At 38.7% G+C, this 12682-nt stretch overlaps 1 protein-coding gene across 1 annotated transcript; it reads left to right on the plus strand.

The window, feature by feature from the left end:
- Positions 1–460: 460 nt before the first annotated feature.
- Positions 461–10619, plus strand: sfxn3 (sideroflexin 3). Its single transcript, XM_023263916.3, has 11 exons — positions 461–551; positions 2483–2658; positions 2918–3088; positions 4310–4408; positions 4995–5070; positions 5184–5269; positions 5386–5513; positions 6203–6252; positions 6413–6462; positions 6560–6607; positions 6703–10619. Exons 2-11 carry the CDS (start codon positions 2495–2497, stop codon positions 6797–6799), a joined length of 969 nt encoding a protein of 322 aa, XP_023119684.1. The 5' UTR covers positions 461–551; positions 2483–2494; the 3' UTR covers positions 6800–10619.
- Positions 10620–12682: the final 2063 nt, after the last annotated feature.

The raw sequence follows: 12682 nt of genomic DNA on the forward strand, positions 1-12682 counted from the left end.
TAGAAATCACTACCCAGAGGTTTCCAGCTAGTCACGTCCTCCAATGACGTCACCGCTCCCCGGTGTTTCAATGCACGGTGTTGCTTTCAAAGGCTACTCAAAAGCTCCGTTTTTTTTATCATTCAACTTTTATGCTATTGATTTTACTGCGTTTAATCGACTTCTCTTAAATCCGACGAGAAAGTACAGAAAATAATAGGTCACCAACATTTCTTTGCATTCATTGAAGAAATAACACGAAACACCGCACATTTTTGGCAACAGATCATATATAACCGTGAATGTTCTTGATTTTTAAGATATTTCGTCAGGCCGACATTGTTAAATGCATCAGTTAATCTTTGCTAGGCATGGAATCTGTATTTTGCATTTCAAAGGCTTTCGATATAACTTAAATATATAATATAAAATATATTTTCCCGCTTACATTAGAGCCTCTTATATACCTTTACCATGCTTCCAGGAGTTCATGAAGGCAGCATAGGTCCACCCGGTGGTGCTGTGATATTGAGAGGTCATACATTTTCAAAAAACAGAAGAAATCAGAGCAGGTATGTTTTACTGCTAACTGCAATGAGTTATTAAATCAATTAAAGTCACAACCAGACTTATTTAACATTTATTCTGCCTCGATACGTGTCCTCGCAGCGCTAACTGAAGTGCTAGCGTAGTTGTTAGCGTGTAAACTGGCTGGCTAGCTAACTGGCTAACGTTAGTTTATGAAGTTGTTTGTTTTGTTGACATGAATACGCTGTTTATTATCCTGTATATATTAGCATTTGGTATTACGGGAACTTAGTTTTGTTTTAATTGCCTCTGTGACTATTTCCGTACTCTACTATGTGAGCTTCAGGGGCAGTACCGGCTACCTTGCTAGCTAGTTGGCTACATTGGTTAGCCTGCCTGCTGACAGAACACCGGCAGCGTGTCGTGACTTCCTCAGTCCCATCTGTCACTGTGTGTGTCGCGCTATTTCTCTGATCAGCTAAGTTGCAATGAGACACATCTTTACGTGGATGTTTGGCTAGTTGAATGATGTGACTATCGTGTCCGTTTCTCAGCAGCAAAGCAGCAGCCCTGTCTTGTTTGTGTGTTTACCCATTTATCCAGCGGTTAACCTTGAATCAGCGATATCAGCTATCTTGCTCCTGTATGTCCTGTACTCATTTACTTTATCTAATTCCAGCCTGTGGATTTTAGTGGAGGCGGTTATGTGACCTTGTTATGGCAAGTAAAAGCCAAGGTCTGTACACTGAGGTGTTTTTATTTATTTATGGCCTTTTTATGGCCTGAGCACTGGATGTGCTGTGTCGGTAAGGACTGTAGGAATGATGCAGAAATATGCACACACATTCTTGCCATAGTTTGGCTGTGCACTAGTACATAGGCAAGGAACTGAAACTGTTGGCTGATATTTAACCAGGCAAAGAAGAGTAATATGCAAATATTCTGATAATCAGTAAGTCAGATAAGTCTTATATCAAGGGAAAAATCCACATATAGCCTTGTTTCAGCTGATCAGATGTGATATTTGCTTGTGATAATAAGTTGGTGATACTTGGGTTGTGGCTAGCTCAATAAACCCCCCAAAAAACAAGAAGTTACTGTAGGCTTAACATTATACAAAAGCATTCATCACTGAAGAGAATAATCTGACAGAATAATCCATTGTAGAAAACCACAGTGGTGGTTTGTTTAACTGGTAAAACGCCAAAAAGTACCGACTTAGATCAGTTGTCCTATATCTTGTGCTCACAGCCACAGCTGATACAAGAAGTTTTGTTAGACCAGCCTCAACCTACTTTCAAAGAACCCACAAGCCTTGTAATCATTCATCAGTTCGATACAGTGAACAAATAGAACATCTTATCAAACATAAACTGTGTCATTTATATTTGAGGAAGTACTGAGAGGGTGAGTAAACAGAGTCAAATGTCTGCTTGGGGTTATTTTCTCACTGATTATTGTATGTAGTTCTACTGGATGTTATGCTGTTTAGTTGAGGGAGGAGTCCTCACCTCAAAGCTTTTATTGGAGCAGAGATCAGGGTTTAACTGTGATGCCAAGGTTTTTAATCATAATAATTTCACCTGTGCAGCTGGGGAGTCTGACCGTCATACTTATACGTGTCAATAGCACAAAGTGTTGAAAACAGTGCTCTCTGTCTATTATTATCTGGAGTGTTTTTTCTCTAAGCTTTGACCAAATAGATCTGATTCAAATAATACATTTGAATTTTAAAAAAATGGTTGAGACACACGTACGCTATAATTCTCAAATCAAAGTTCTTTAACATGTTTTCTATACCAAAATGCTGGTTATCTTTACAGTATTCATATCAAAAATGACCAACACTGCCCAACCTTTTAAAGTACAGCACTTAACACTACCTGATGTGAGATTTATTTGAAAATTTAATTCTGAGCCTAATGAATTTGTCTCATTGTGTGTGAGTACTTATTACAGTTTCTGCTTTTGACAGAAGAAAGCCAGGATGTCTGGAGAACTGTCCCTTAACATAAACATCAAGGAGCCAAGATGGGACCAAGGTACATTCATGGGGCGCGCCCAGCACTTCTTCATGGTCACAGATCCCAGGAACGTCCTGCTGTCCTCTGAGACTCTGGAGGAGGCCAGAGTAATCGTGCAGGACTACAGGTAGATGAGTATATATGATATGCAAGGGAGTCATGAACAGAAATTTGCATTGATATGACTGAGTGACATCGCTAGCTGTACATTACACACTGAAATGGAGATAGCAGTTGGAAAAATGTCCTTTCAAAAGTGCTGTAGCATCAGAACATCACATTTTATCCATATACATTTGTTTAACATGTAAGTAAGAAAGCTTGTCTTGTTACACAATAGATTCTTGTTAAAATACTCTATCTTTCTATTGTTTCGACTTCTTCAGAGCAGGCGTTGTGAAGCCTGGCCTGACAGAGGATGAGCTCTGGAGAGCAAAGTACGTCTATGACTCTGCCTTCCACCCCGACACCGGGGAGAAGATGTTTGTGATTGGTCGGATGTCTGCCCAGGTGCCAATGAACATGTCCATCACAGGCTGCATGCTTACCTTCTACAGGTACAGTGGAGGCTTCAATACATGCTTCCCTGCATGCTAAACAACATACTGAAAGCTATTTGTAAATTACAATCTAGAAATAGAAATGCATCATCACACAATATGATGAATGGATTTGACACAGTTTCTACATGACTGTAAGGTCAGCTTTAGTACAGAATACAGGCATGTTTAAAAATAGAAATTTTAATCCATGCACAGGGTGAAAATCCTCTTAAAGAATAAAAAAAAAATGTCACTCTTACTTATGAATACTGATAACTCACTAGGCTGTGATCGTTTTATACGTCACTTGATAGCCGTGCAGAAACAACTAATTGATCACTTACAGTTTTTATAATGTGCGTGATAACTTTAGATATTTATTTAAGTGCAAATGAACTGGTCACAGAAAATCTGAAAATATTGCATTTTAAAAATGTGTTGATATATTTCACAGTTTCTTGTCTATAGTTGTAAATATTCAGGAATGATTTATTATATTTCATATTTAACACTTAGAACCTCAATACTTTGCATTATTATTGTTTTACTGCTGAGGACTTTTGATTGGTAATCAGTGCACTGCTGTCTAACACAGTATTATTTTTGCCACTTGAGGGCACCAAAGTCTGAAATTTCTCCACAGAGTAGATTTAGTATAAACTGGGACAATTAACAAACACAGATAAGATTAAACATTGAGTGATCTATCAGATGAAACAACCCATGCAAGACCTTCAAGTCTATCTTTACTGAGTGATTAAAACACATCAGACAGAAGACCAACAGAATGCCAACATTTATGCAATTGAAAGGCCAAAATATCCAAAGCAGGAATTCAGTTCATATCTCTGTAACATCAACAAGAACTGAGGATATTCTGTGTTGTATGCTGTGCAGAGTGTAAACTCCTGAAACAAACGTTTGGCATCAAGTAAAATAAATAAACTTGACTTGACTTGTCAAGCATAACCCAAATAAGATGATTCAAACTGATGTCTTGATCTTTATCTCGCATGGGAACTTTAATCACAACTGCTGGATTGACTGAATATGTAAATAACTGGTAGCTGCAGGGTAGGATAAGTGCAAAATAAGGGCACGCTGTTAGGACTCAGTGCACCAGTAACACCTTATGTGCTCTACTTTTTCAATTGTACAACTAGAGCCAAAAAAACACAGTGTGAAATCTCACTTCCTCATACACATTCAACACACGTTCTTAATTTATGTGTGCAGGACTACTCCGGCAGTGGTGTTCTGGCAGTGGGTTAACCAGTCCTTCAACGCTGTCGTCAACTACACCAACCGCAGTGGAGATGCCCCCATGACTGTGAAGTAGGGAGGACTTCTCACTTCACTTCCACTCTAGATCATTCCTGTCCTTCCTCTAAAGTAGTGTCTGTAAGGAGGCTGTGGGAGCTGCTGTCATCTCCCTAACAGCGGTATTACGTTCCACTGATAAGCATGTTCAGCGTCATGTCACCATGAACTCATGCTGACATAGATTGTATGCTCCCGGTTGAAGTCAGGTCAACATGCATTTGCAGAATCTTTTCATGTTGCCACAATCTGCATCCTCCAAATGCTGCAGAAAGGCATCTAATGCATGCATTTATTACAATGTGTCAGTGAATATATATGAATTAAGCATGAAGTCAAGGTTAATTGTTATGGCATCTTTCTTTGCTTTATCATTATTTGTAAAGATGTTCCTGTTATTTTTCTTTTCATGTTTGTACATGCACATTTATTTAGTGCAGCTCAGCTTTGAAATGTCTCAGTTGAGTTTCTCTTAAAGACTCTCAGTTGTGGTCTTCATGTGGTGTGACATTAGTCTGCTATTTTTAAAGTGTGCAAATGCTGAAAAAGGAAGTGAGTGCTTAATGTGTGATGTGCATCTAACTTGTTTGTCTTCTTGCAGCCAGCTTGGCGCGGCCTACGTTAGTGCTACTACTGGTGCCGTAGTAACCGCCCTGGGACTCAAGTCCTTAGCTTCGGTAATGCATGTGTCTCACGTGAATAAAAATATTAAATCAAAACAAAGACATGCTGGTCTGAGATGTTATTCCAATCACCTAAATGTGTCTCTGACTCTCTGGCATCTTTTCAGCGTCTCCCTCCAATCGTCAGCCGGTTTGTCCCTTTTGCTGCTGTTGCTGCTGCCAACTGTATCAACATTCCCTTCATGAGACAGAGGTGAGAATACTAAAATATACTGATCAGTGACCTCTGCCTTGTCCACTCGAGCGCTTTTATGTATTGTGGCAGCTGCTACAACTGCCTTACATGACTTTTGTTCTTCTTTCTGCCAGGGAATTGAAGTACGGTATCCCTGTGACAGATGAGAACGACAACAGGTTAGGAGAGTCTGCCAGTGCTGCCAAACAGGCCATCGTGCAGGTGGTGGTGTCAAGGATCGGCATGGCAGTGCCTGCAATGGGTAATGGCAGCTTAAACCAATATTTTTAAGATGTCATTTGTGACCATGTGAAAAGGGTAGTTTTCACTTTTGATCATAGTGATCAATCTCCACAACTTTAAGGATATTGTGTTGCTGTCCGTCTTTATGTTTGCTATGGGCTCTCAGTGTTGTTTTTGGTTGCAGTAAGCAGCATTTTTCAGTGAAAAAACTCTAAAACACCACTGTAGACTAATTAAGTTAGTGGCTTGTTGGAAACAGTGCAGCATAACGCTAAAGACCCAGATAGAAGAAAGTGAATATTGAAGTTGAATTAGTGTGGGTACCAGAAGTCCCAAATGAAAGGTGATGTTGTTTTTAACAGTGTGCATCACTGATGACATGCAGCTGTTTAGACTTGTGCCATGTTGAGAGGGATTTGTAAATGTCACTAGGTATGAACCCGTAAGGTTTCCTTTGGGACTTTTTTAGAAAAAGTGGCTTTAGTCAGACAAGAAACCGACACATTCAGATGCAGTGAGGTTACTGGAAAGGAGTGTATGTCTGAATGCAGCTCCATATAAAAACTGATCGGCTCACTCTCAGTGTGAAAGCTAAAATTTCTCACCTTAAAGTCTGCAACTTCTAACCTCTAAAGTGTCAAGTTTTCTTCTTGCTTTGTTCGCTTATTTAGCACAAGACCTCACCTGAGCTGTTTTTACTTGTTACAGCCATTCCCCCTGTTATAATGAATGCTCTGGAGAAGAGGGCTTTCATGAAGGTAAGCAGAATGCACTCGTGAATGCCATGCTGTTGTTTTTTCTAGTCAGTGGATTTACTGGGTGTGGTGGTGTTTTGTGACGCTGAAGAGAGTCATGCCACATTCCACATGTTACACACACGTTCAATTCTTGTCTATTTTTACTTTTGTGTCTCTGTAGCGCTTTCCAATTCTAAATGCTCCAGTGCAGGTGGGGCTCGTGGGTCTGTGGTAAGTGAACCCTGGTTTATGCAATCACATGAAGCATCTGTGCCTAAAAAGTACAAAGTACAAGTACAAAATATCCATCTCTATCTTTTGTTTTCAGCCTGGTGTTTGCAACTCCTCTGTGCTGCGCCCTGTTCCCTCAGAAAAGGTACTGACAGCAACTTTCACCTCACCTTTACATTGTGCGTGAAGTGTTTTGTAACATGGCAACATTTTTCACCGTCGTCAACCGTCTCTTTGCAGCTCTATGAGTGTGAGCTCGCTGGAACCAGATCTGCAGGAGAGGATACGACAGATCAGTCCTCACACCACCACCGTCTACTTCAACAAGGGCCTGTAGGAGCAGCAACACTCATCTCCATGCATATGCACAAGACACGCAGACACTCACACATATAATGTATACCCTTTTGTACTCTGGGCACAAATGGGAGTACAAAACAAAATTTATTTATGTATTTTGTTTTGTTTGTGGGTATTGCGGCGTTTTTGTTTTTAATTTGACTGCATGGAGTTGCTCCAAGTCTGACAGTGGAAGGTTACTATTATTTGAAAAAGAAGATTCATTGAAGGGAAAATGACGAATTTTTAGAAGGAAGTTGGCAGACAGTTCTTTCTGTACATAGAAGGCACTCCTTAGGGGAGAAAAACTGACTTCAGATTTTTTTTGAATTATCGTGTTGTGGTGTGTTTTCTGTCTTCCGCCAGTCAAAACTGCATATTGGGTGGCAGTTCATGAAGTTAATGATTTTGTATTTGACTCACCAATATTTCGTTGCATTCAGGTTTACGTCCTGATAGATTTCTTGTAATTCCAGTTTAAAATTAAGGCCTGTGCTTGTAAGTTGTGTGTCTAATTGCTTCTGAATGTAACAATCTTTTTTTGCCTTGTGTCGCTGCTCTTTATTATTCTTGCTCAGTCATTGTCACATTATTCTTTTTTGAAAGGTGACATTGAAAAAAATTCACACCGACCATGGTAGATTAAATTGTTGCCCCGATTACTTTTCATCTACCATGTAGCTGCGCTGAAAAAAAGGAGCTCTAATTAGTCTGACTCTTCGTGAATTTTGTCCTGTTTTGTTGTGTTTTTGCCTCTTGTTAACCAACGCTGCTTCTTACTCTCTTCAAATCTCCTTTAAGTGTACTTATGCCCCTTCATATTCTTAGACCGGGTAATCAGGTGCTAGATACATGTGGCAGAAGAATATATGTAGAAGTTAAGCTGCAAAAACTCACAAAGCACAGCCAGAAGTAGTGAGAGTGGTTTCTATTAACATAAATAAGTACTGTGGCAGCCTGTTTTCCAAGATTTTTTTTTTTCATTTTAGGTGATGGTGCTTGTTTGGTGGTTGCGTCTGGTGGAAAGGAATATCCAATGTTGTCTGTATATTGTATTGCTAAGATGAAGGAAGAAGAAGAAATACTGTTATCTGCTCCTAAATTCCTTCCCAGTTTGACCGTTTTTATGTTTAAATGCAGTGCAGGCGATGATGTTTTATTGTTATCTTAAAACTTTCTGTTCACGTTTTGGTGGTTTTAATGTTTGCACGTGCCCTGAAGAATTACAAAAGCTGACCGAAAGAAGTCAGTTTCCCGTTCTTGAAAGTTAGAGACGCAGGGTTTTTATTTGAACCAGCTGCCTGCACAACTGCGCCATAGCCATTTATGTCCTGTTGTACCAAATGAAAGTAGTAAATGTTGCGTGGCAAAGTCATAATAATCAATCCCTATTCGTAGGTCAGGGAAGCAGGCGATTGTGTGCACAGTGTTTGATGTTGCTTTGTTGAAGTGGACAGTTTGGCTGAGTTTTAGCGTTTCTGATCAAATTCTTTCGCATTGTTGACCAAGCTCTCCAAACACACAACTGTCCAAGTGTGGTTAGATAGTAGTGATGTTGGTGTACGTAAGGACAGGCCATCTGTCTGGATTATAAAAAATAGGTATATTTTTCTGGAATATATTTATATATACAGTATATATATGATGTAAAGTATATGGAGCACATATGCATGAGGGATTTTAGAGATTTAAATGTATGCCTCTGTTAGTGAATCCACCAGATGGCCCCACATATGCACTGGAAAACAATGTCTGCTGCTCATATTGCAGGAGTCCAATTTATTGCAAATGAGTAAGTGCTCCTCTTGCTTTAGGGCTAATAAGTCCTCAGATTGGAAGAGTCTTTCTCTGGTTGGACTTATCTCAAAACAGAGAACACAGTCTCAAATAACCAACGATGATTCAATGTTAGTGTGAAGTGGTGTTTTTAACGTATGTTGCTTAAAACGTATAACCCACAGTAAGATTGTACAGACCATGTTTATGCTAAAATCCATCTCCGTCAAGTTACTTGGGTTTATGTTTTGGAAATTTGTTGCTGCACAATCATGCATTTAAAGCAAACAGATCGCATGTGTTGAGGGATTGTAACAACTGCTGCATTTTTATGATTGAACTTCTGTACAAACAGAAATGCACAGTAATTGTGGTTATGTGCGATCCTGAAGTTTAGCGATTTCATTGAAGATCACTTTTGGGAAATGTTGCCACCTGAAATTTACAAGAAAGTGAATGTCCTGTTACTTGTAAACATATCTTGTTTTGGAACGACACTCTTTTTCAGCTGCTTGCTTACACTCCATTGTAACTCATATTTTCATAGAAATATTTAAAGAGCCCATGTTATGCTTTTTGGGTTTGGCCCTGCAAACTTAGACAACCTCAAGTCCAGGCTTTTTTCTGTTATCTACAGCACTATGTAACACATTTGCGTAACACCTACCTAGCAGCTAGTTTGGGATGCCAAGACAGCTTCTCCCGCAGTCTGCCTATGCTCAGATCTGTACGTAGAACCAACATATTACCACGTTTCTGCCTTTAGTTGGCCATGTTGACCAATCAAAGCAGGCTGCTACAATGTACAATGTGGGAAAAAAATACTGTTTTTGAAAACTGAAGCTTCTAGTAGACCAGCAAAATGAAATAACACTCCTGTAAGTATGCATAACATGGGTTCTTTAATTCCCTTCTGTCTCATCCCTGTAAACACACACAGCGGTTACCGTTTGAGCCTCCAGGTGCTTGAATCAAACTCCTGATCACATGCGCTGCAGGACAGTGTTTCAGAATTAGCATCGTTACTGTATTACAATGTTTGGAGTGCTTGCGGTTCTGCTACAGTGCTGATGGTAGTTATTGCGTGTTCCGTTTGAGGTTTGCTGAGGGTAAAACTGCACTATTTAACCTTTGCTGTGCTGCTGTAGGAGCTAGCTAATTATGTGTTGCTATTTAAAAGGAGAAGTATATATTGAAGATTGTGATTCTTTATCATGCTGGATGCTAATTCATGTTTCGTTCATGGTCTGGCAGCTTTCAGTGCTCATAACCAAGTTGCTTACTTTATGCTTTTTTCTTCCTTTGTGTTTTTCTACTTTTGGAGTTATGGTGCGGAAATATCAAGAACAAAACTGAAGGGGTTGAGTCCGCACTCAGATGCAGTTGTAAACTTGCATCTCAGCTTGTGACTGTACTGTACCATCGTAACACGTCGCACCCACAGATCTAGCCAAAGATGAGACGGGTATGAATCGTGCAGGATTAAGAAGATGAAGAAGAAGTGTGTCGCTTTTCAAGTTTTTGTTTCAGCTTTAGCATAAGGACCTTTTGCCAGACTTTAATCATGCAAGAACGTGTTAGTTTTTTTACAAAGTGGTCCTAAACCTTGTCAGTGCAACACTCAACAGTACACCAAAATTTTCAAGAATGTCACAAAGAATTCTAAATACAAAGTTATGAGATTGATATAAATAAATCCCAACACTCTTTTTATCTCGTCATATTTTAACTGTTGATTTTATTCACATTACACTAAAATGTCATGATAAGCACACTTGTTCTAATTTACAACCTGAGTTGTGTACACCATGAAAATGTTACATGTCTGCATACTGAAGGTACAAATGTAAAGACAATCTGTGTTATTGTTACACTCCATGAATGTTTTGGTTGTTTCATGTACATACGACATCCATACATGTAGACCCGTCAGTATTGGTGCATAGTGTTTTCTCCCTCCGTTTTGTATTGTTTTGGAATATGTTTCCGTGATGTGAAATGTATTTAACTCAGAGCAATAGAATAAAATGTGTCCAAACCTGTCTGTGTAATGCAATAATATCAAACATTGTCTATTATTGTTACATTTAAAATATATATGAGGTCAACAAGAGAATATTACAATAGAGAGGCCTTGGGCTGACTAAAGCCTCAGGGATTTTTTTTGTTTGTTGTAGATGTCTCATGATAATAAAGTTAACAGGATTAGTTTTTTAAACATGATAACTGCTGAATTTAACATGTGGATCAATGCAAAGTTGTAAAACAAAAAGATATTTGCCATCATTGTTCAGCGTCCGTGTATTTATCTGGTAATTGGATTTTCCGTTCTGAAACGGGTATTGAATGACAAAAAAACGAGTGGTTATTTGATTTTCGTTTTAAAATACATAAATTAAAATTGAAATACAAGGCGTTTTTCCCTTTCATGATCAAAAAGGGATATACGATTTTTTTTAATGCTTTGATTTTCACTTTATATTTAGAATAATAAGAAACTAAAATCAGTAAGAGACAGAAACGAAAAAAGGTCAGGTTTTTCATTTTCTGAGACCGGAAGTGGTCATCAGCAAGTGTGGAGCCAAACAGAGTACGGTGCATAGACTTTTTTTTTTTCGTTAGTTTTCGTGGTCAGAACGAGAGATCAGGTGGCCGATCTTAAAATAAATCAATGTTGATTGTTTTTATAGAGCGTTAAAATTTTGCGAAGCCAGGGGGCGGGACTACTTGATTGACAACAGTCCGGTCTGGAATGATTGACAGGTCCTATGGAGGAAGCAGCAGAGACTCTGCTCTCCTCGTTTGGATTAACTCTGATATAATAACTGTTGGTTTATTTATCAGTGCAGCAGCAGAACATTTTCCACATACAGTTTTCCTGCCTGTTGGCTTGTTTTATCCAGTTTTCTACCTTCGGCTGATTCTACCAGCAGACACTGAAAGGACTCTGATAGTTCGGTAAGTAAATGTTTATTTTCGTATCGGTGCCGCTTTTAATGCACTTTATATGCAGCTTTAGTGTCAGATGTAATGTGTGCCATGCACTCCAGATGTTGGTGGAGTTTGTTTCAGTGTGTGTTGACCAGAGAAGAGAGTTAGCGTAGTAAATATTAGTTTTAATGTTAGCGATGCTAACCGAGCTAGCTGCTCAGTCGTAGCCTGATTAAAGCTACGGTAGGTGTTCAATACCGTTTGTTTATTTATTTATTTATTGAATCTCTTTTTTGTTGTTGTTGTTGTTTTTGTTTTGCTGTTTTATTGATGGGCAGTTAGTAGATGGGAATAACACACCACCTCACACTCTTTAATTGTAATAGCACCGCCTGTTAGTTTCTCTCCCTGTTCGTCCTGTTTCGTCCTGTCCAGTCTTTGTTTCCCCCACACATCACTGAGGTGTAGCACTGCCCTCCCTGGCTCAGAATAGGGAATTCTAAAAAAGAATGTCTACTTAGCTTTCAGGGAGGGCTGGTGATGGTCACACACATGCACTAAATATTAAAATATTTGGCTGCAAGACTCAATCTCATATGATGTTGACATCCCTTTTGTGGAGTTAAGCACTGAGAATAAATGCAGACAAAAAAAGCTACGGTAGCATTAAGCTAATGAAGTTTGTGTTGAGTTTCAAGTAAACAGTTGAAGTGTGTTGTGTTACTGTAATGTGGTTCATTAAGTTCATAAAACTGTGGCTGGTTGACTTTAATGTAACATTCAGGAAACTTAAATGTAATTAAAACAGTAACGTTAATGATCTAGTTGTCAGTAATCAGCTTTAATTTGACACTAAAACAGACTGATACTTTTAAATGATATCAGTTTCATTAATTTGTTGAAAATTGGCTCATTTGCTGTTGTGATGTTGCTGCTGATTCGTTAAAACCTGATGATCCGTGTTGAAGACACGTTTAGTTCTAGTATCAGAAGTACAAGAAGGAAAATGGAAGTTTAGTTCTGCTACGTCAAAGATTTCAGTAATAAAATAAATGTCTTTATGCCTCAAACTTTATTTTACAATAATGAAATAATGAAATAATCACAGATAATAAAAATATAAATAGCAGAGAAAACCTGAGAATAATTTCCTGAAAAGTCTGTGAAGGAAAAG

Source organism: Amphiprion ocellaris, chromosome 16 (assembly GCF_022539595.1).
Source record: "Amphiprion ocellaris isolate individual 3 ecotype Okinawa chromosome 16, ASM2253959v1, whole genome shotgun sequence".
Taxonomy (NCBI): Eukaryota; Metazoa; Chordata; class Actinopteri; family Pomacentridae; genus Amphiprion; species Amphiprion ocellaris.